The 19426-nt window shown below is 42.9% G+C and overlaps 2 protein-coding genes across 3 annotated transcripts in view; one reads left to right on the forward strand and one right to left on the reverse strand.

Moving 5' to 3' along the window:
* The window catches only part of baiap2l1b (BAR/IMD domain containing adaptor protein 2 like 1b), a 42813-nt gene extending 39205 nt beyond the window's left edge, over nt 1-3608 (forward strand). For both annotated transcript variants that reach the window (XM_036552933.1, XM_036552934.1), the window contains 2 exons: nt 2894-2934; nt 3142-3608. In XM_036552933.1, the coding sequence (XP_036408826.1) occupies nt 2894-2934; nt 3142-3214 (114 nt within the window). In that variant the 3' untranslated portion in view covers nt 3215-3608. The remainder of the gene's footprint in view (nt 1-2893; nt 2935-3141) is intronic.
* A 3443-nt stretch (nt 3609-7051) lies between these two features.
* bri3 (brain protein I3) lies at nt 7052-14356 on the reverse strand. Its single transcript, XM_036553134.1, has 3 exons — nt 13810-14356; nt 12376-12478; nt 7052-8171 (listed from the first exon to the last, which is right to left on the reverse strand). Exons 1-3 carry the CDS (start codon nt 13967-13969, stop codon nt 8039-8041), a joined length of 396 nt encoding a protein of 131 aa, XP_036409027.1. The 5' UTR covers nt 13970-14356; the 3' UTR covers nt 7052-8038.
* Between the last annotated feature and the right edge of the window lie 5070 nt (nt 14357-19426).

Raw genomic sequence — 19426 nt, forward strand, 5'->3', positions numbered from 1 at the left:
GCACATTAGGGGATCTGAAGCACGCCCTTTCTCAGTCCTATCTCTAAGGCCATGGAAGAGACAGAGCAATATTTTAGAGAATGAAACAATGGCAAAGGGGATGCTGAGAGCGGTGTGTTTGTGTGTGTGTGCATCAAATGGCATCTTTAGAAAAACACTTCCCAAAATTTCATTTTTCCTACAGTGTAATTTGCACCCATGTGATCCAGATACCACTATGACACAGTACTACTGCAAGGGAATTTAATTTGCTGGGTTATTTATTTATAGTGTAGCCATCTACTGTGTAATTATCACTTTTACAGTTTAGCTGACAGTGTCTTGACAAACATATATAACATATAATCATTGTTATATATAAATTACATATATAAAATATGAATTAAAAAACATTTACACTTAGATTTTGTTGCTGAGCAGACGCTCTGATAGAGTGGCAAATAAGATTGACATGTGTGACGTGAGTGACAAATAGTCTTTTGATGTCCTTTTGATTTGAAATTCAATCCTAAAACTTGGCTTTTAGCTTTGCCTAGTATCTGCATCCCTGGTACAGTAGATATCTTTCATCTCATAAACAGGCAAAGGAAATGAACAAACAATCTAGAATCCAATCGGCTCAACTCTTTGTTCCTGGGCACGCAGTCTTGTGAGTGACAGTGGCTGGGTCTAGTATTGCAGCAGCTGTGGCTGTGACCTGTGTCGTTTGGCAGGGAGTCTGGGAATGATAAAGATGCCGGACAGAAATGCATCCCTCTTCTACCTGGCTGAGCAGGTATGCCCTGTCTCTCCCAGGCTGCTGTGAAATATTCATGACCCGCAAGAGCCTCTCATTTGCTCGCCTTCGTTCCCCTGGCACAGGGAGGGAAGGAGTGGGTGGGTATATTGTGACACCTAGTCCCTGCGCCCCCTAAGGTATGAGTCCGGGGTCAGGGTAGGTTGGGGCCATTCGAGGAGCGTGAGTGTTACGTACAGGACTGGAGAGCGTCTGCGTTTTATCTCCGAAATGTAGCTTTGCCTCAGAAGTGCCGGCCAGATGAAAATCGATCTGCTCAGATGAGCCCAGTGTGACCTGGCCTTGTGGGGAGCGAGATCGTCTGACTCGAGTGATTTAGTGACGGTTGCGGCATTCATGCTGTTGCTCGTTTTCATAGAAAATAAAACACCAAACACAAGCCCAGTCTATGTTGACACAGCAGTGTCCTTTTAAGGACATACGGGTGCAATCTGTGTGTCCTGTTATGGCTCGTAATTATATCTTTGCAGTCTAATTAAGGAAACATCAATAATTGTCAATGTTAATTATAGAATAGAAGGCTGTAGTAATGCTGGAAAAAATATTAGTGAAATCCTCCAATCCTGTTCACATACCAGCTCAGTGTGTACCAGTTATAGGTTGGCGTTCTGATCCATGGAACCAATGATAGATCGGTTGGCGCAGTCGCCAGAGTTACAGCAGACCAGAGATCACGATCGTTCGCCGAGGCTAAATATAGATATGAGAAGCCGGTTGTGTAGGTGGGAGTCTGGCATTTCCTGCGGTTCTCATGTCTGTCACATGGTCTTGTTGTTGTTCACGAAGATTCGGAGGGAGAGCCGAGCCACGTGGTGAGTCACTCCGCACAGACCCGGGCCCTCTGGAGATTCCAGCCCCACCTGTTACATAAGAGCTGTTTCAGGGAGAAAAAAAAAGGGGGGGGGGGGGTAGAGGAACCACGCGCTCAGCAGACACCCCCAGAGAGAGCCGGCATTTGGGATGCTTTAAAGAGAATGAGAGACTACTGCAGAGGACCCCTGCATGAGTATAGAAGCATCCTGCCTCAATGAATGTAGGAGTGAGGCTCATTCTAGAATCCTCACCCTCAGAGAGTTCTGGATTTTTCCACTCGACTTGTTTTAGAGGAAGAGAAGGAGGAAGAGGAGGAGGAGGAGGAGGAGGTAGGAATGTTCCGGGCTTGTGTCATCATTTGAAAAATGTTCCCTGCCTGGTTTTGCCTTTGTGCTGGGGTGTGTGTGTTTGTGTGGAGGCAGCGATGGTTCATTGTGGGGGCATTTGGTAAAAAGGTAGAAGGGGTTCCTTTGTTGGCTGACGTGCTGATTTCAGAATGTAAGGGCTGGCTGCCAGAGCTCGCCGGATCTATTCCGCCTCCTTGAGCCAGAAACCCCTGGCAGAAATGAAGCAGGGGGCTGAGGGGGCTCCCTGTGTGGTCATGTGACCCAGAAGAGGTGTCTTTGCTGTGGAGGGCTCCTACATGCTGCTGAGTTGAGACTCTGTAAGACTCTGGGGGTTTGCAGAAGCACCAATGCAGGTGGCAACACAGTACCATCTCCTATCAGGCACTGCCCTCTAGGGGCCCTTCTCTGCTATTGCAATGTAAAACTATGCTTGGGTGTGTTTCACTTCAACTCCAGAACTCTTACAATTAATGTGGAGATTCTTTAGTGCTTGATGCTGTTTTGCAATTCTTGTACATTAACATTTCTGTGTGCATTTGTGTCTTTTTTTAATTAAAGATAAAATAACGCAAACTATGGGACCCAGATAAAAACACACAACGAACTTAACCGACTCAACCACCAGGATCTCTATTTTCACAAAAACAAAAGGCATAGAGGACCTGCATTTCAAGAACGCCTGGATTCCTGGAACATTTGATCAAGCAGCGTGACAGTCTATACCTCCCGTGCTCTGTACTGCATAGCATCAAAGGAACTTTTCTGACAATCTGATCAGACCAGTCAGCTCAGCCACAGGGAGGGGGGGGGGTGTTGTTTGGGCTGTTTAAAGGTCTTAGTTCTCAAAGAAAAATAAGAAAAGTACTGTTCATTCTTGAGGTGATGCTAAAAGCCAGAGTCCACTGACACTGTTTCTCTTCCACTGTGTCTTTCACAGGCACCTCAAGCAAATGGAACCCCAAAGCTTCCCTTCCTGGGGTGAGTAGCTATGAATTGCAGTCGCAAAATGCCAGAGCTTCTCTCTTTTCTTGCTGTTGTTTTCACCTGTTGCCAGGTCCCACCCTATCTCCACCTCCACTTAGCCCCCCTCCGGATGAACTCCTGTCCCTCCCTAGCTTCACTACAGCACTACCCCCACCCCCATCCCCACATGCTCACCAATAATGACTTCCATTGCCTCTGCAGGGGAGGGAATCCATTTGTCGGAGTGAAACTGCGGCCCACGGTCACCAACGACAGATCGGCCCCCATCATCTAACGGACGGGAGAGAGTAAGCCGCCACTGCTGGCTCCAGGGGCTGAATCCAACAACCTACTGCTCCAGGGTCTCAACCCAATCCCCATCTCCTCAGTCCATCTCCGATCTGCAGCGTGAACCTCACAACTTCTCCTTTTTATAAGTGCAGCCGTGAAAATGCTTTCACGCAGTACTGTATGACGGCAAGATGTGGGCGAGTTTTAAAAAAAAGGCCAAAGTGGACAGGATTGGATAGCTCTCCCCCTCTAGATGCCAAGTTTATTTAAATAACTATGTCTTAAATGTGCTGCTGCACAGACTCACATTGAGATGGCAAGACAGATTATTTATATGCAAATGCTCACATATATTTTTAAGACTTTTCGTTTGTGAATACACACAAGCCTCTCCTCATTCTGTATGGACAAGTGTGTGCAAAAAGCTGTATCTTAGAACTTTTGTTTTCCTCTCAAGTTTTAGAAGTGTATATACTTTTTCAGAATAGAGGACTTTACCTTTGCTTTACCTTTGCTGAATGTTCAGTTAAAGATTTTAAACTGAAAATAGAATGATAGTTGAAAGCATACACCACTGGATGTGAGCTATTTGATTCACACACAGTTGCTGTGGTTCATAGCAGTTTCTTCAGGTTAAGTACATATACAGCAGAGTGAGGCATATATTTGTTGTGGGAATACACTGGTGTCAGTTTTTACCAAAACAAACCCATTCTATGTGAAAATGCAGGATCTGTCACTGTAGCTTTGGCCATGGTTGGCCATAACTTTATAAACAGACATTTGCAAGTCATCATTTAGCAGAAGAGAAATTATTGTTTTGAGGGCATGAAGTTTCCCTATCTGTTCAGATACCAACGTGCTTTCTTGTCTTATCGAGAAATTTCTTGTTATCCCCTTGGTTTTTAAAGGGAAATGCACCAGAAAGGTAATTAACTAATTGTCAACACATCTTAGAATAGATAAGATAGAAAATTTGAATTCATCTCTGTCTGTCACATTAACATGTGCAGGTTTTAGACTCGCCGTTTAATGTGCACCTGCAACATTAGTTGGGATGACCTCCTGTCCGAGTAACTTCCTCCATTAAGTGATTAAGAGCTGAGGCGGATTGGCCAATGAAGCTACAAGAACCCCATTAAGGGTGGAGCTACCATTTACTGTCAGCAGTGTACAGTATTAACCAATCAGCACTGACACTATACTTATTTCACTACACCTAGTTTGACAGCTGTCTACCTAGACTCAGATTCTGTGCTGCTGGTGATTTTATACCTTCTTATAACAATATGTAATTAAAATTTTACTAGGGGGTGTTTTAAATTGTGTGCTCTTTATCTGCTCCCCATTGCAAACAGTGATATGACCAAATCAAAATCAAAATCCTGATGACCACTGTCTACAGGCATAGGTACTTTCTGCCCTTAATAGCTGATCCTGGATCAGAATCAAAATGCAACATCAACAGTAAATGGTTGGGGTGAGGGCTGACAATGGGCAAGTTGGTGTACCATCTGGGGTCAAGGACAGGCAGTGCCTAGAACAGCCATCCAGGACTGGAGCTGCCCAACCCCTGTATTAAGATCTGTTTGATTGCATTGCAGTAGTACTATGTACAATACATGGCACTGAAACATGGCTTTCCCTTAGAGAATGCCACATAACTGCTTGTACATTGTGGGCAACAAGGTGGATTGCCAGAGGCCCATGTTTATGCTGGTTTCTGTTCCAACCCCATTCCCAGGACTTAATTGGTCCAAATAGATCATCTGACATACACTTACACATTTCCCATAATGCATTTCAGTATGATATTTCACAAGTATTGGGCACAATTATAACCTCTGAGTTTGACACCCGTCACATTTATGACAGCCTCTCCGCTGTTAGAGCTTATGGTAGCTTTTTTAAAACCTTTTTCCCACTCCTTAAACTTAGTCTGGAATGTATGATGAAAGGAATTAATTCTGTCCGAAGTGTCCTGTCCCATACACACTGCTCAGCTTTGCATTTTTATGTCTTTGTAACAAAATCACTGTAAATTCCATATCTCATCAGCAATTTTCATTGTAAAATAAAAAAAAAACTCTAGTTTCTTATATTCAATATGATTATAGGGGGGTCTTATTTTATGTATGTGTGGCCTGGTGTAGACCAACTGTGCCTCCAAGCATTAAAATAGTTGGGTTTGACTGATCTCGGGTCAGTGTTTTGGGGTGGGTGGGTGGGTGGGGGGGGGGGCGTTATCTGTGTGGCGTGTATGAAACCCCTTTCCTTTCATACTGCAACTGGTCATTCTAAAATTCTTGTGGGAATGAAGCTTAGCAGTATGAAAACATTAATATCCATACGGTTGAAGGACAGTCTGTGATGAATGTTTTTTTTTTAATTCAGACTGTAATAAAGCATTGACTGTTTTAATCGTCTATGCCGAGTCTCAGATCTTTGCTCAATCAGTGTGATGCTGTGCTCAACATAACTTGTAACCAGAAGGGTTGCAGGCTGAAATCCTAGGTAGGGTACTAGGAACAAGGACCTGTGAATTGATTCAGTTCATACCCAGCTGTGGAAATGGCTTCCTACACTGTAAGATGTATAATTGACCCCGATTAATGGTGCCTGTTAAGCAAATTTAATTTAATCAGCGTGATTAAAACTTGGAAAATCTTACATTCCGCAAGTTCAACTCATATAAAAACCTGACAACTTTGGGCTGAATTGAGTTTAATTATGGTTGGCTGTCCTTAACTTGAGGTACTAATTACAATTCATAATACATTTCTTCCAAAATCGTAAATTTGACACCTAACGTTCTGTAGAATGTCATGTATCCAGACAAATTCAGCTCACACCAATTGCCTTACGCTCATATAATTTTATTTACAATAATTTTTATATAAAAAAAGTGTGAACCTCAATTTTAACAGCAAGTGTAGTGTTTCAAAGCAAATCAAAAAACCTTGAAACCATTTTATTACATCTTGACACAATGATGTCACGTGTGCTCCGGCACAGGCGTGCAGAAAAAGAAAAGTCCTTGATTTGTTGATTGATTGACTGATCAAGATTGTCCTTCATTAGAAATGACAGAAATTCCTACAGAAGTGACTGCAAATGACACCATCATTGCATCTTCCCTAAATTACAGAATAACAAATTCAAATGGAAAAACCCGGTGCACTGTCATTTTTGGCTGCCTTGTCAAAATTCGGTGCTGTATAGAGAGGATGTATTTTGACACAACCTGGTATAAAAAACTGTACGCTTACAATGACTATCGCAAAATATTTCAAACTACATGCAAGCGCATGCAGTTTGTTTCAACATTAAGTGACAGGTGGCAGGAAATGGCAATGCACCAGTACACACTGAACAAATCATGAAGGGTGAATACACACTATATGGACAAAAGTATTTGGCAACACCTGTTTTTCAGGGTTTGGGCTAGGCCCCTTATCTCCAGTGAAGGGCAATCTTAATGCTTCAGCATACCAAGACATTTTGGACAATGCTATGCTTCCAACTTCGTGGCAACAGTTTGGGGAAGGCCCTTTTCTATTCCAACATGACTATGACCAGTGCACAGAGATTGCGAGCCAGGCCTTCTTGTCCAACATCAGTGCCAATATCAGTGCCATTCATTTTGTAGAGCATTTATGAGGTCCATAAATGCTCTACAAAATGAATGGGCACATATTCCCACAGAAACACTCCACAATCTTGTGGAAAGCCTTCCAAGAAGAGTGGAAGCTCTTATAGCTGCAAAAGGGGGACCAACTCCATATTAAAGTATATGTATTTGAATACAATGTCACTACAATGTAATGGTCAGGTGTCCGAATAGTTTTGTCCATATAGTGTATATTTTTACACTTTTACGCCACCTGCAGGGCTTCTTCTTCTTCCTTAATAATGTAACCATCAGTTTCCGTGAGGACTGTAGGTATCCTTTGAAAATTAATTAGTACGGTACCAATAACCAAAGATTATCAGCGCAGTGCAAATAGAAACATGGACCCACAATTAACCAAAAGGCAGCATTGTAAATTCAGATCTGGCTTCCAGAAAAATGTACAAATATACCATCAAATAATTCATTCATCCTAAAGCATCTAACTAGTTGACATTTTGTAGTAGGGTTGTCTATATACTGTATTTAAAAATGAAACATGACCCTGCATTGGATTCTGCAGGAAAATTTTAGTGGTGAAAGGTGTGACAACAGGACATTAAGGAGCACCCAAGGCTGTTCTCTGAAAATGTTACTCACAAAAAACCCCTTTGGTCAAGTTGACTACTCCCTGTAACGGTGCTGGGAGCGCTGGTGCAAGGAAATTTAACCACAGTGGAGGAAGCAAGTCTGCCAGCTCAGTAGTTCATTCAGACACGACTCAAAAGACAGAGAGTAATTGTCTTCATTTCACGCCTTCTTCACTGTTGTCCAACTGATTCAAACTTCAAGCCGCAAATTCACAATGACTGACAAATCATTCCCTTCCATTTGAGGAGATCTTGTCTAACGAATTGATTTGTTCTTTTTTTACTCATTTATCATTTCATAAAGGCACCGATAACTGAGCAATAAATGACTGGCAGAGGGAAGGATTGGAGAGAGCAAGAATGGTGGTTTTTGCCATGCGTGTGAAAGAAAAAGTAGATACGTTTTCACATGCACATTTTTTCTTAATTTTTTATGCTTGTCATTGTCATACCTTCATTATAATCACTGTCTTATGTAGGAAATGCATGGCACAATTGTTCAAAAAAAGAAAAAAAAAATTAAAAAGGAGCAATATTTGGGCCATGAGTGAGATGCAGTTTGGTCCCTCTACCCAAAGGTGGCGCCACAGTTTGGACACCTCCTCTGGCGCAGTGCAAGGCAGAAGAGGATGCCAATGGGAAAGAAGACGATGGCACATAGGATCCCCAGGCAGGTGAAATCATCCTCCAGCACGCCGACTCTGAGGAAACAAGACAGAAAGGAGTCAGGAGGGAAACAGGAAGGAAACAGAAAGGAGTCAGGAGGGAAACAGGAAGGAAACAGGAAGGAGTCAGGAGGGAAACAGGAAGGAAAAAGGAAGGAGTCAGGAAGGAAATGGGAAGGAGTCAGGAGGGAGTCAGAGACAGAGGAGAAAGGAAGTAGACAGAAGGTACAGAAGTGACAGCTGAGCCCAGGTATGTCCTGTCGACACTCAACCCAGAAGCCATATCACATTGGCAAGTCCGGTTACGAAGCAAAACAGTCGAGTGAAGTTCTGAGTCGAAATGTAGAAGTCCAGTCAAAACATGTCCGGCCGCAAGTTGAGTCAAAACATGTCAAGCCAAGCAATGAGTTGAAGCAGGGTAGAAAGCCAGCAAGATTGCATCTATGAGTCTCGATAACAGGACATCGCATCAATACTCTGATGGTATCCCATGCTCTCACAAGCTCACTCTGCACGCAAACTGCATGAAACCACACAATTTAATCATCCAGCTGATAGAAGATGTCAAAGTAATTGGTCTTTTCATCATGCAGCAAACCAAAATTTATGTCTGCTTAAGTCTAGTCTCAAATGGAAGTCAATTTTGGGCCCTTGTCCTTTGCTCAAGGATTTGCCTCAACTCAATACTTCAGCCTCATGGCAACTACCTGGCCCAGCCTCAGATCCAGCCAAATTGACGGTATAATATCCACCCAGACATTTCTCTCCTTCAGACAAAGCCAGGAACATTCAGACAAAGATTCCTAACCTTTTAGAAAATACTTTCAAAACGTTTCTTCTCTATCTTAGATATCTTATCTTACATAATGACAAAATGTTAGGCTACATTAATGGATAAAGAACGTGTTTAGTTAAACATGGGTTTCAGAGCAAAACAGTCAATGTACAGCACTTCCTTTTTTATATCTCTGTTGGATTAAATTATCTCCTATAGATTCTTATATAGCCAGAGTGAAGCCAAAAATGCACTGTGCATACAATATAGAGTACAATATAATTTAGAATATAATTGTTTTTACATTTACAGCTTGCTACAACCTCAACCATGTGCCATCTTTTATATTTTTTATTATATCTTGGGATAAAAAAACACACTGCCTTCACCAAATAAGTACATTATCTCACCATTCAGAATGCTACAGTACTGTTATTTACTGACATTCTCAGATGACTCACAAAGTGAATCTATTAAAGTGGTATGAAAAGTTGCACAAACAGGACACCACTAACCACATATGAACAAATGTCAGCACCAACCATAGCGCTGAGATCACAAGATCTGAATGTAAGTGCAACGTGACAGAGGGACTATACCATTCCAACACAATACCCTTACCCTGAAGTTAACTTCCTCATAATCACACATAACCCTGACATACACTTCCACTTGAATCATTACTCATTAGAGAAACAAAAGAACTTTGGTAGGGAGGCTGGGGTGCAGCCTAAAGAGGTGGGTCTTCCGTCTGCAACGGAGGATGACCAGCATTTCTGTTCTGACAGAAACGGGAAGCTCGTTCCTCCGCGTAGGGGCCAAGACCGACAGAGGACGTGACCGGAGTGCAAAGTTACGAGAGAAGTCCTCAAGCGCCTTGAAGAAGCTGAGAGCAATGGCCTGGCCGGCAGGTAGAGTCTCAGGATTTACTACAAATGAGAGGGAGCCATTCCCCTCACGGCTCAGCAGGCTAACGCCAGCGCTTTGAAGTGGATGCAAGCTGTAACCTGTAGCCAGTGAAGGGAGATCAGGATGGGTGAGCCACGGGAGAATTTGGGGACACTGTGAACCAATCGAACATCAGCATTCAGTAAAAGCTGCAGGGGTTTGATCACACATGAAGAAGACATGCAGAACGACAGTAAGGAGCAAGTTGCAGTAGTCTAGGTGGGAGAAAAACAGGGCTTGCACATGGAACTGGTTGAGTAGGCTGACAAAGGGGCAGACTCTTCTGAACATAAAAGCTGCTCTGCTGTATCTAACTATCAGCTTCAACCTCCTTTAAATAAACACATTCTAGGCGTATTATAAGTAATGAACACTTAAGGACAACTAGAGCCTGGAAAATGACTCACACGGTGAAAGTATTGAGACTCCTGGCCTCAGTCTGACATGCAAGTGCACCCCCTGGAGAGGACTCACGGACATTGCAGGGCCATTTTCCCAGCCCTACACTGCTAAAAGGGCCAAGGGGAGAGGCCATGGGAACCTTTTGGAAAGCCTTTTCGATGACCCAATACCCACGGGGCCACAGGGCAAATATTTACACACTGGGTGCCTATCTGTCTGAGGGAACATAGTGTAACTTCTGTGGGTTAACAACCCCTGGAGGACGTTGCATGTACATTTGTCTCTCATTGTAAGATAAATATCTTAATTTAAAGAATTAATAACTTGAGTACATCTTGATTGCATTGGGGGAATAAGACGTATTTAATATTTTATACACACTGGACTCAACCAGAGCTTTTCAGGTTCAAATCCTAAGCACAACATTGCTGTTGTACCCATGAACAAGGTAATCACTGCAAACTGTTTCGACAAACATCTCTACTCGTATAAACAGCTAATATTTAACGTAAGCCTTGCAAGTCATCCTGGATATGAGCTTCTGCTGGGCAAATTAACAATGCACATAATTATAACAACGGGATGACCTTACTTTTGTACAGACTTTTTTTTTTCTACCTTTACAGCCGATACAGCTCAGATAAGAAAGAGGCCACATCTCTATGAGCCCTTTATATAGCCTCACCTCAGCACAGCCGCGCATTGACTGCAGCGTGACTGGGATCTGGGGTTTCTGGCTGTCACATGACCAAAGAGGATGAGGTTTGTGTTTTTTTTTTTTTCTTCCGAGACAGAGAGCAGAAAAAGGCTTTGCTAGGTCAGTGTGAGTGCTTCCGAACGCAGGGCTGCCGATTCTGAGAACTGACGCTTATGCACATGACCAGCGCCATCGTTCCCTTTTCGCAAAAAAGGGGCACAAAGGCCCTCTCTCGGTGGCGCACCGCTTGGTTTAGTAATTATGTTGCACAATGCAATAGCAGCTTGTGTTATTTACTGTAAAGGGCTGCTGACTGGCTGCTGACTGACTGCTGACGGTTCTGACGGGCCTGAGAGTGATCCGGTATGGGGAAGCTTATCTGCTTGGACATGGTGCCAGGCAACAGCAGTGGGATTGAGGCCCCGGGTTGCGCCCTTAAAAAACAACATTGTTGTCGCTGCACGTCCGCGCAGATATAACAAGGTTGGGCGCCGCCTTCCGAACACGAGCGCAGAGAACGCGCCGGCTCCCGTTTGCGCACAACATGGCGACGACTTTGAGAGAAAATCCTTGAAGGCCACGCTCGCGTCTTTGAAGATTTTGCTTCAACCCGCTCGTGACCATCGGAACGAACGGCGACCGCTTCGCATTTATTCACAGGCCCTGTGTACTGAATGGAATGGGCTGCCTTTTCGCCGTCCGGCTGGGCTGCGCGAGTTTGGTGGGGTGAGGGGCCTAGGAAGTCACGTGACTCGTCTGAACACTCGTGGTCACCAGAGCTTAGGTACAGCACAAGGAGCAGGCGAGAGGGTTTACTGCAGGTCAGGGGCTGTGTCGCCACTCGTCACCTGGGTGATTATGTACTTTCTCCCAAAGGAGATGAGGCTCCTCCCTCACAAGTACATTACTTATTTGCTTGCAGATGACTTTATTCAGGGCAACTTAGACTCTTATCCATTTATATAACTGGATATTAAATGAGGCAATTGATTTTAAGCACCATGCTCAAGGGTACAACTGAGATTTGAACCTATAGCCTATTGGTAACAGGATCAGTTTCCCCAACGGTTGTTCCACATGCTCGACCCAGCACGTGCAGGAGAAACGGCTGCGCGGATCAAGACGCTCTGCAATAATGGAAACGCTCTCCTAATCCCAGCACCATGGCGGCGGCGTCATTTTTTACTGCATGAAACTGTGACCCTAACTAAATCCAAACTCATAGCTTAGCATTTATTGCTGTACAGTCACTTTGCGAAGTCACTCTGTCTGTGACCGCGGAGCGACGGGTATTGGGGAGTGACACCACTGTGGGGTTCCAGTCCCAGTGTGCCACGTTGGCCCAGTCAAGCCAGAGCCGATCAGGCCTGTCGACGTCCTCCCCCCCCCACCCGCCCTTATATAGAGGGTACTCTCACCTGCAGGCCGGGCAGCCCCCTACGACCACCACTGAGGGCTGGATGATGGTGTACGTCCCAGCGCAGTTTGGTTGCTGGGAAACAGGAGGCATTGGAGGGCATCCTATCATGACAAAGAGAGACAGCAACTTAAGATATGTGCCAGGCTGTGAACTAAATTCTCAACTTGAGGTCCAAACCCCATATCTACTGTGCCTCCAATCCACGCTCAGCATGGCTGTGAGGCAGTGCTTTGGGAGGCCGTCTTAACCACAATGCTGTAGGTTCAAATACACCAGTAGGGTACCCTTGTTATATCACACAATAAGGGTATATGACTGGCATTGCACAAAATATGTAAACATGTAAGATTTGCTATTCCCCCTGTATATGCAGTGTGATAATCTTTATTGTTTAAAATAACATACTAATCCAAGTTATGCTGTGTGATATATTAAAATATTTTAAGATTTTCATGTACAGACATAAGGGAGTAGCATTATGAGAGATAAAATTGTTTATTACTGTAACATTACACTTGCTGTAGGCCTATCTTTTAGAATCCTTAAACCATAGAACATTCCACCCTACGTGCCTTCATGCAGATTGCATTCTGTGAACTTGTAGATCTCATAGGTAGATATATACAGTAAGGAAGTAAAGACATATTTGTTCATCACAAGTACAGTGAACATGGAGCTTTTTGTGAAAGAATTAAACAAGGAGTCTTTGACAATAAAAGGGAGTTTTGCCTTCAGGGTTTAACGAAAGTGAAAGCGTTTAACTGTTCTAGCTAAACATATCATCTATACTTCCGAAAAAGGCGTGAATGTCAACATCCCGTTTTCTCCGAACAGTGCAGTATGAAAAAGCAACGTACATACTCTTGAAAGTCTCTTGTCCTTAAAACGTTTCCAAAGAAGATGCTATTGCGACGCTATATAATAGTGAAAAATATTCTGCGCGTCATGTTCCTTGCATTATATAAATAGGTCCGCTGGATTAATGCACAAACGACTTTTAAGTTAGTCTAAGACACAAATAATATAATTAACATTACGTCTACAGAGCCACAAAGAACATCAAAGTTCAGAAATCAGCACTTTCACGGCAAACTGTTACACAATACGTACGACGGACAAGAAGCAAAGCGCACCATTTAGCTAGCCAGCCAGGTTGCATTAAAGGTTACGCTACCCTTTGACGAGAAGGCAAGGAAACTGCTGAATGATAATATAAACTGAAATGTGAAAAATATGACCCACCAATACATACCAAGCTATCTATTTAAATGTCTAGCTAAATGGTCGCAGTATATATTTTGCTATATAAGTTTGCCGACGGCTATACACACACAACATGACACTCTCCTCGAATCGCTGTCTCACAGGTGTAACTTAATGAAATACTTTCTAATGAAGATCAGCTAGCCAAGCTAGCTAAGTGGGTACTTACCTTGTCCTTGTGGATACTGATAGGGTGGGGGCGGTTGTTGGAAGCCCGGTGGCGGTGGGGCGGGCGTGGGTATTGCCCCGTAGTTGGGACCGTAATCATAGCTCCCTGGTACGGCATTATAGGCAGGAGGTCTGTCTTGCAGGAGTGGTTTGTTGTCCATAGCTAGAATATACCTGTGTTGCTTTCTTCCCTACCTAGTTAGCAAATTAGTTTTTCCAATGTCTTCTTTTAAGTAACAATACGCAAACTTACGGTTTGATTTTTTTCTCAATTTTCCTTAAATATTGTATATCCAAACAGAAAATGACGAGGACAGAAAAAAACTTATCACCACCCCTCATGCAAGCGCCAACTTTCGCCCTGTACGAAACCCCAGAAACCACCCTTGCTTTTAGTCTACGCGCTGGGAGGACTGGCGGCCTAAATTCACCCTAAATTTTCACCATGTTTACACCCCTCTTTTGCGGTCGCTTCGTTTATTACAATCAAACTGTCATGAGGCTGACTGCTGTAAACTCTTCAAATTGCGCTTTTTCCTGCAGTCTGGTCGGTCACAAGACAAGTGTCACGTGACGGAGTGGGACGCTTCTGCGGGGAGGGGTGGCACTTAAAGCTACAGGCCGCGAATTCACCCAGACGGTGCAAGCTGCGGCCACAAAAGCCATCGATATATCAGACGATTGACGGCAAGTCAACATAACAATACATTTTTCTGTTTTGTTTTAACATGGCGTGCAACTTAGCTAACAACTTCGCTAATAATTACACTTCTAAAAAAATTACGCAGTACATGTTTGGTATTAATAGCCTATTGTTGTTTTTATTGTTAATCATACGCTATATTGGTCTCGCCATTATTATGTATGTTATTAGTATCTGTAGCAGTAGCAGTAGTCCGCTAATCGTGAATGTACCCCCTGTGCAATCATTTCTGTCTTGCTACCACATTACCACTTTGGCGTGCCGTCTCTGTTCACCATGTTCTGTATGAAAAGGCCGCCCAGGTAGATTCACCTCGAATGACTCACAAATAGGTTTATAAAGCCTCTTTATGAGACACAGACATGTGTTCATATATACGGACAACATATGTTCCGTCTGCTCTCTTCAACCACCCCCAAACACACTGTTGATGATGTTACAAATACATTCTAATTATGTTCTGTCTCCTGTATATTAATTAATTCTAAGATATCATTTACATCTAAAGCAAAAACAAGCAGTGGCAAGACTGTGGCACTTTGTGCAGTTTAGTCTTGCTTACATGGGTAATGCATCTGGTGACAGCTGCAACTTTAGTTGAGATAATGCATTCACAGAGACTTAGCAATCAAAAGCAGCGGGTGATTTAACCATCCAGTCAGAACCCAATAGGTGTGTACATTACATTTGCATTTATGTTTTGTCAAGAACAAGTACAAAGTGCAATCAAGTGAAGCTGTTTCAAAGTGCAGGTCTGTACTGATCACATCCAAACATGTGTAAAGCCCCCTACACAGTGCTGTGGTAACCAGTTCATAGATTATTCTGCAAAACACAAGTGCTATACAGTGCAAAACAACATACCATGCAATAAGACAAAATACACAAATAAGGGAAGGCAGGTTATGCTTGGGTATGAGAGCCAAGATGCAGTCTGGAGAGGTGGGACTTCAATCTACGATGGAAGATGGCCAAGAGCTTTGCTGTCCTGACTGCTATGGGAAGCTCACTCCACCACATCGTGGCCAGAGCAGACAGAGGATGTGACTGGAATGTCCATCCACTAAAGGGCGGGATAACTAGGTAGCCTGAAGTTGTTGAGCAGAGTGACCTCACTGGTGAGTAGACTCTGATAAGTGATTAAACATACGGGGGGAGCCAGTGGGCTATTTTTAAACATTTTAGCTATTACTTGTAGTCTGTGAAGGGAGGATCAATAGGGGTGAGAGTTGGGAGCAACTGGGGAGATTATGGACCCATCGAGCAGCAGCAGTCTGGAAGAATGGCAGAGATGTAATCACACATGCAGTGAGACCAGCAAGGGTGGAGTTTCAGGCCTAAAAGGACCAGAGCCTTGAACAGGAGCTGGGTTGTGGAACTGGCGAGGAGGGGGCGGATTCTTCTGATGTCATAGAGGATGAGTCTGCATACCCTAAAGGCCAACATTACACAATCTGCAAAATACCAATTTTTATACTTCAAAAATCCCAGTTTTGTTTGATCGAAGTGTGACCTTCTGGGAAAGTGAGATGCAAGCAGCAACAGGTGATGCTTCTCCATGTGACCTGGGGTGGTCTGTGCATACTTATCTCACTTTAGGGCACTGTTGTCACCAGAGGGATGTGAGACTGGATGAAGGAAGTACGTTTCACACACAGCTGGCAGTGAGGCAACTTTGTCATGATGTCAGGCTTTTTTTTTTGAAAAGCACAGCCACTCCCTAGGATAACCATATAAGGCAATAGTATCAATGTATCCAAATCATCTGCTTATTATCATTGATAAACTGAGAGGTTACTTAATTCAGTTTCCACTGTTTTTAACTGCAGATTTTGATCTGGGGTAAATGAGTGGGCACTTCCTGGATGATTGAGAAACATAGCAGCTATGAGTGAGTGTTTGTAGAGGACAATGTTCAGATTAGCAGATCATTGAAATGGCACTATTTTATTTGCAAAATCAAGGAGTTTAGTTAATATTCCTATTTCATAATCTCATTTCCCTAACGTATCAAACTGTATTGTGTAATTCATTCGGGTAACGCCACAGAGTCTAATAACAGGAAAGTCTTATAGAGTAATCATCGAGAGGATTTATTGGCTCAGAACACTGACTTACCTTTGAGACCTTACCCCCTTTTACCGACAGAGGGTCCTGACGACAGAGATTTCAAGATAAGTGAACGACATTCGACTTGCCACAGAGATGCGTAACACTTTAATCCCTGTCCTCTGAAAAAATAACATTAAGAATCTAAATGTACGCTCGTGTTTCTGCACTTCTATGCTCTAAGAAAGCACTGCTTCATTTGGTGTGAGTCAATACATTATATGAAAATAAAGCTTCTGTCAACGACAGCATAAAATTCAACATAAAGGGGGCCCAAGTCTGCCTAGTACAATAGGAAAACGACCGTAAAACAATCGACATTTCAGCAATTGCACGTAGCGTAGGACAATTTGTGATGTGCTCATATGCCAGAGATTACGTTGCATTATTTTACATTATGTTACGTTTTACTTATCAGACTGTCTTGGTTCAAGCAATTCTGATTCAGTACCTTGCCCAAGGCTACACCATCTGGGAATCGAACCAGCAATCATTCACTTTTAATACTTTACAAGCCCTACAACACCATACTGCGCTCCGCTATCCAAGCGCTCGTCTGGGGGAGTCTGTGATGCTATCAATAGTCTGACTGTCTTGGGTATGCAAAATCCGTTATTCGTGGTCATTTTCACATGACATACACTATAGTATGTTTAGAGGGGTTTTTTGGACAATATACATTATTGCGCCCTGTACAAACTTACTCCGACATTGATTGTGCTGGGTACAGTTTGGTAGGCTAATTTTATCTATATACACGTAGGCTATTTATCGTTACATACATACATATTAAGAGCTCAGGGGAGTGCCTGATGTAACTGGCAGAAATTTGAATTCGTCGCAAAGTACTGCAAACGTTAAAGGACTTTAACTTAGAAAATTTGCACTGACTTTTTGAAAGGACAGCGCGCTTATCGACACTCCTACAAGATGACGCGCACCCACACTTCTCTTTTTTGGCGATTAACTGCTTGCAGTTTGGAGACCTCGAGACCCTGCTAACGGCACAAACTGTTTCAGGATGAATGTTTTTCCTGCCACACCCCTGGCCCAAATTGCAATTTTGCTATTCATAGATTCCTGTTTCAGGTACTCCTATTATGGGTGCTCAGTTGTTACCTGTTTAAATCATTTCTTTGATGCTGCAGCTGTCCAGTTGCCGATATTCTGAGCAATTGTCTGAGTAAATTATTTGTATGGGCCTATTTTATCGCTTTAGCTGCACACACGAGACATTTTCCGGACAAACACCCGTGACAAATAAATTAACGTGTATCTGAATTTGGGTAGTTATAGTGTTCAGGTCTCTACAAAGACTGGTGGGCCGACAGTCGCCTCCGGGTCAGGAACTTGCCAATACTGAGCCACGGGCTCCTCCGTTCACACGTGACATAAGAGTGTGGTACTGATAGACAGGAAATGGTCAAAAAGAAGAAAAGTGGATCCATGATTTTATGCGTCTTTTGCCTGCACTAGTATGTCTAAGAACAGCATTTTGTGCATTTGGCCACTAGAGGTCAGAGGAGCTCCACAATAGCTGTATGACTTTTGGCTGTATCTATACGCAAGATTTTCGTCCAGTTCATTTTGAACATCCCTTCCTTCAAGCAATTCAGTAACTTTCCTAAAATAGTTAGGCCTAATGGTTACGTATCTTGCTTTTCCCGCTTCTTGAAAGTTCAAATGACATGGATGTAAGCGCTCTGTTACATGTTGCTTTTAAAAAGGATTGTGGACAGGTCCCATTGCACTGCAGACAGCATGGTTTCAGTGCGGATGTATCTGCTGTGGGAACACAGTCCAGTCCGAGACCGCTCTGTGAAGCAGGCTTGAGTCTGGCTCAAACCACCGGACGGACGCCTTTAAAAAGTAATAAAACGATGTGCTGTCGGCATGAAAAATTATACAGACGATATAAACACACACTTGCATTCATGGTGATGCGACATACAACTTGGGACATACGACATACCAGCAGTAGAACTGAATATGGATCCTTACATTATAACCTTAATATAAAGTCTTCTACATAAGTTTACCTTCACCAGCTATGACATGTAAAAAAAAAACCTCTACGATTAAAAATGGGACTTTGTTCATGTTTAAACATGTTTGATCATGTTTAACCTTGGTTAAAAATAGTCATGTAGGCTACAAGGCGACTGTTATTCCTTGTGTTTCAATCTTAGAAGCGTAAAATATGTTTGCAAACGTGCAACAAACATACATACATTTACTCACATAAAGGTGGATTTATTGTTTCTATTATTTTTCGAAACAAATTGATATTTGAAGAGACGGTAAATATCCACATTGTTGAAATATTACCAAAAGGGAGATTTTAAATATACACTCACTGAGTCTAAGTGATACTGTTTGCAGTTTAGATATTGTTAATGTGGCGGAGCCTATAAGAAACATGGGATTACAAAATTATCAAATTATGTCCTGAAATACATCGCAATGCTTGTATTTGACACTGTGTCGTGAAATTAAATTGGAAAATAGGTTTGCCTTAGCCTTCTCATTTCCTTGTACTTTGGTTTTATATAGAGTTTATGCTATTTAGGCTAAGTATCTCGATTCATTTTTGATTTGCGTAAAAGTGCAAAGGGACAATATAAAACGCTGGCCAAGTGCCCACGTAACGTCTTTCGTTTCACAGTATTATTGATTTAGAAAAGAAACGAACAAAAAATAATTAAATAAGAGTACATGGAAGTTTAAATCTTGCTGACAGTACTAAAACCGACACCACCTCCTAGCCTCCGCGCCATGTCACTGCAGAGGACGTATCCAGAATTAT

This window comes from Megalops cyprinoides, chromosome 19, assembly GCF_013368585.1.
Source record: "Megalops cyprinoides isolate fMegCyp1 chromosome 19, fMegCyp1.pri, whole genome shotgun sequence".
In the NCBI taxonomy this organism is placed as follows: Eukaryota; Metazoa; Chordata; class Actinopteri; order Elopiformes; family Megalopidae; genus Megalops; species Megalops cyprinoides.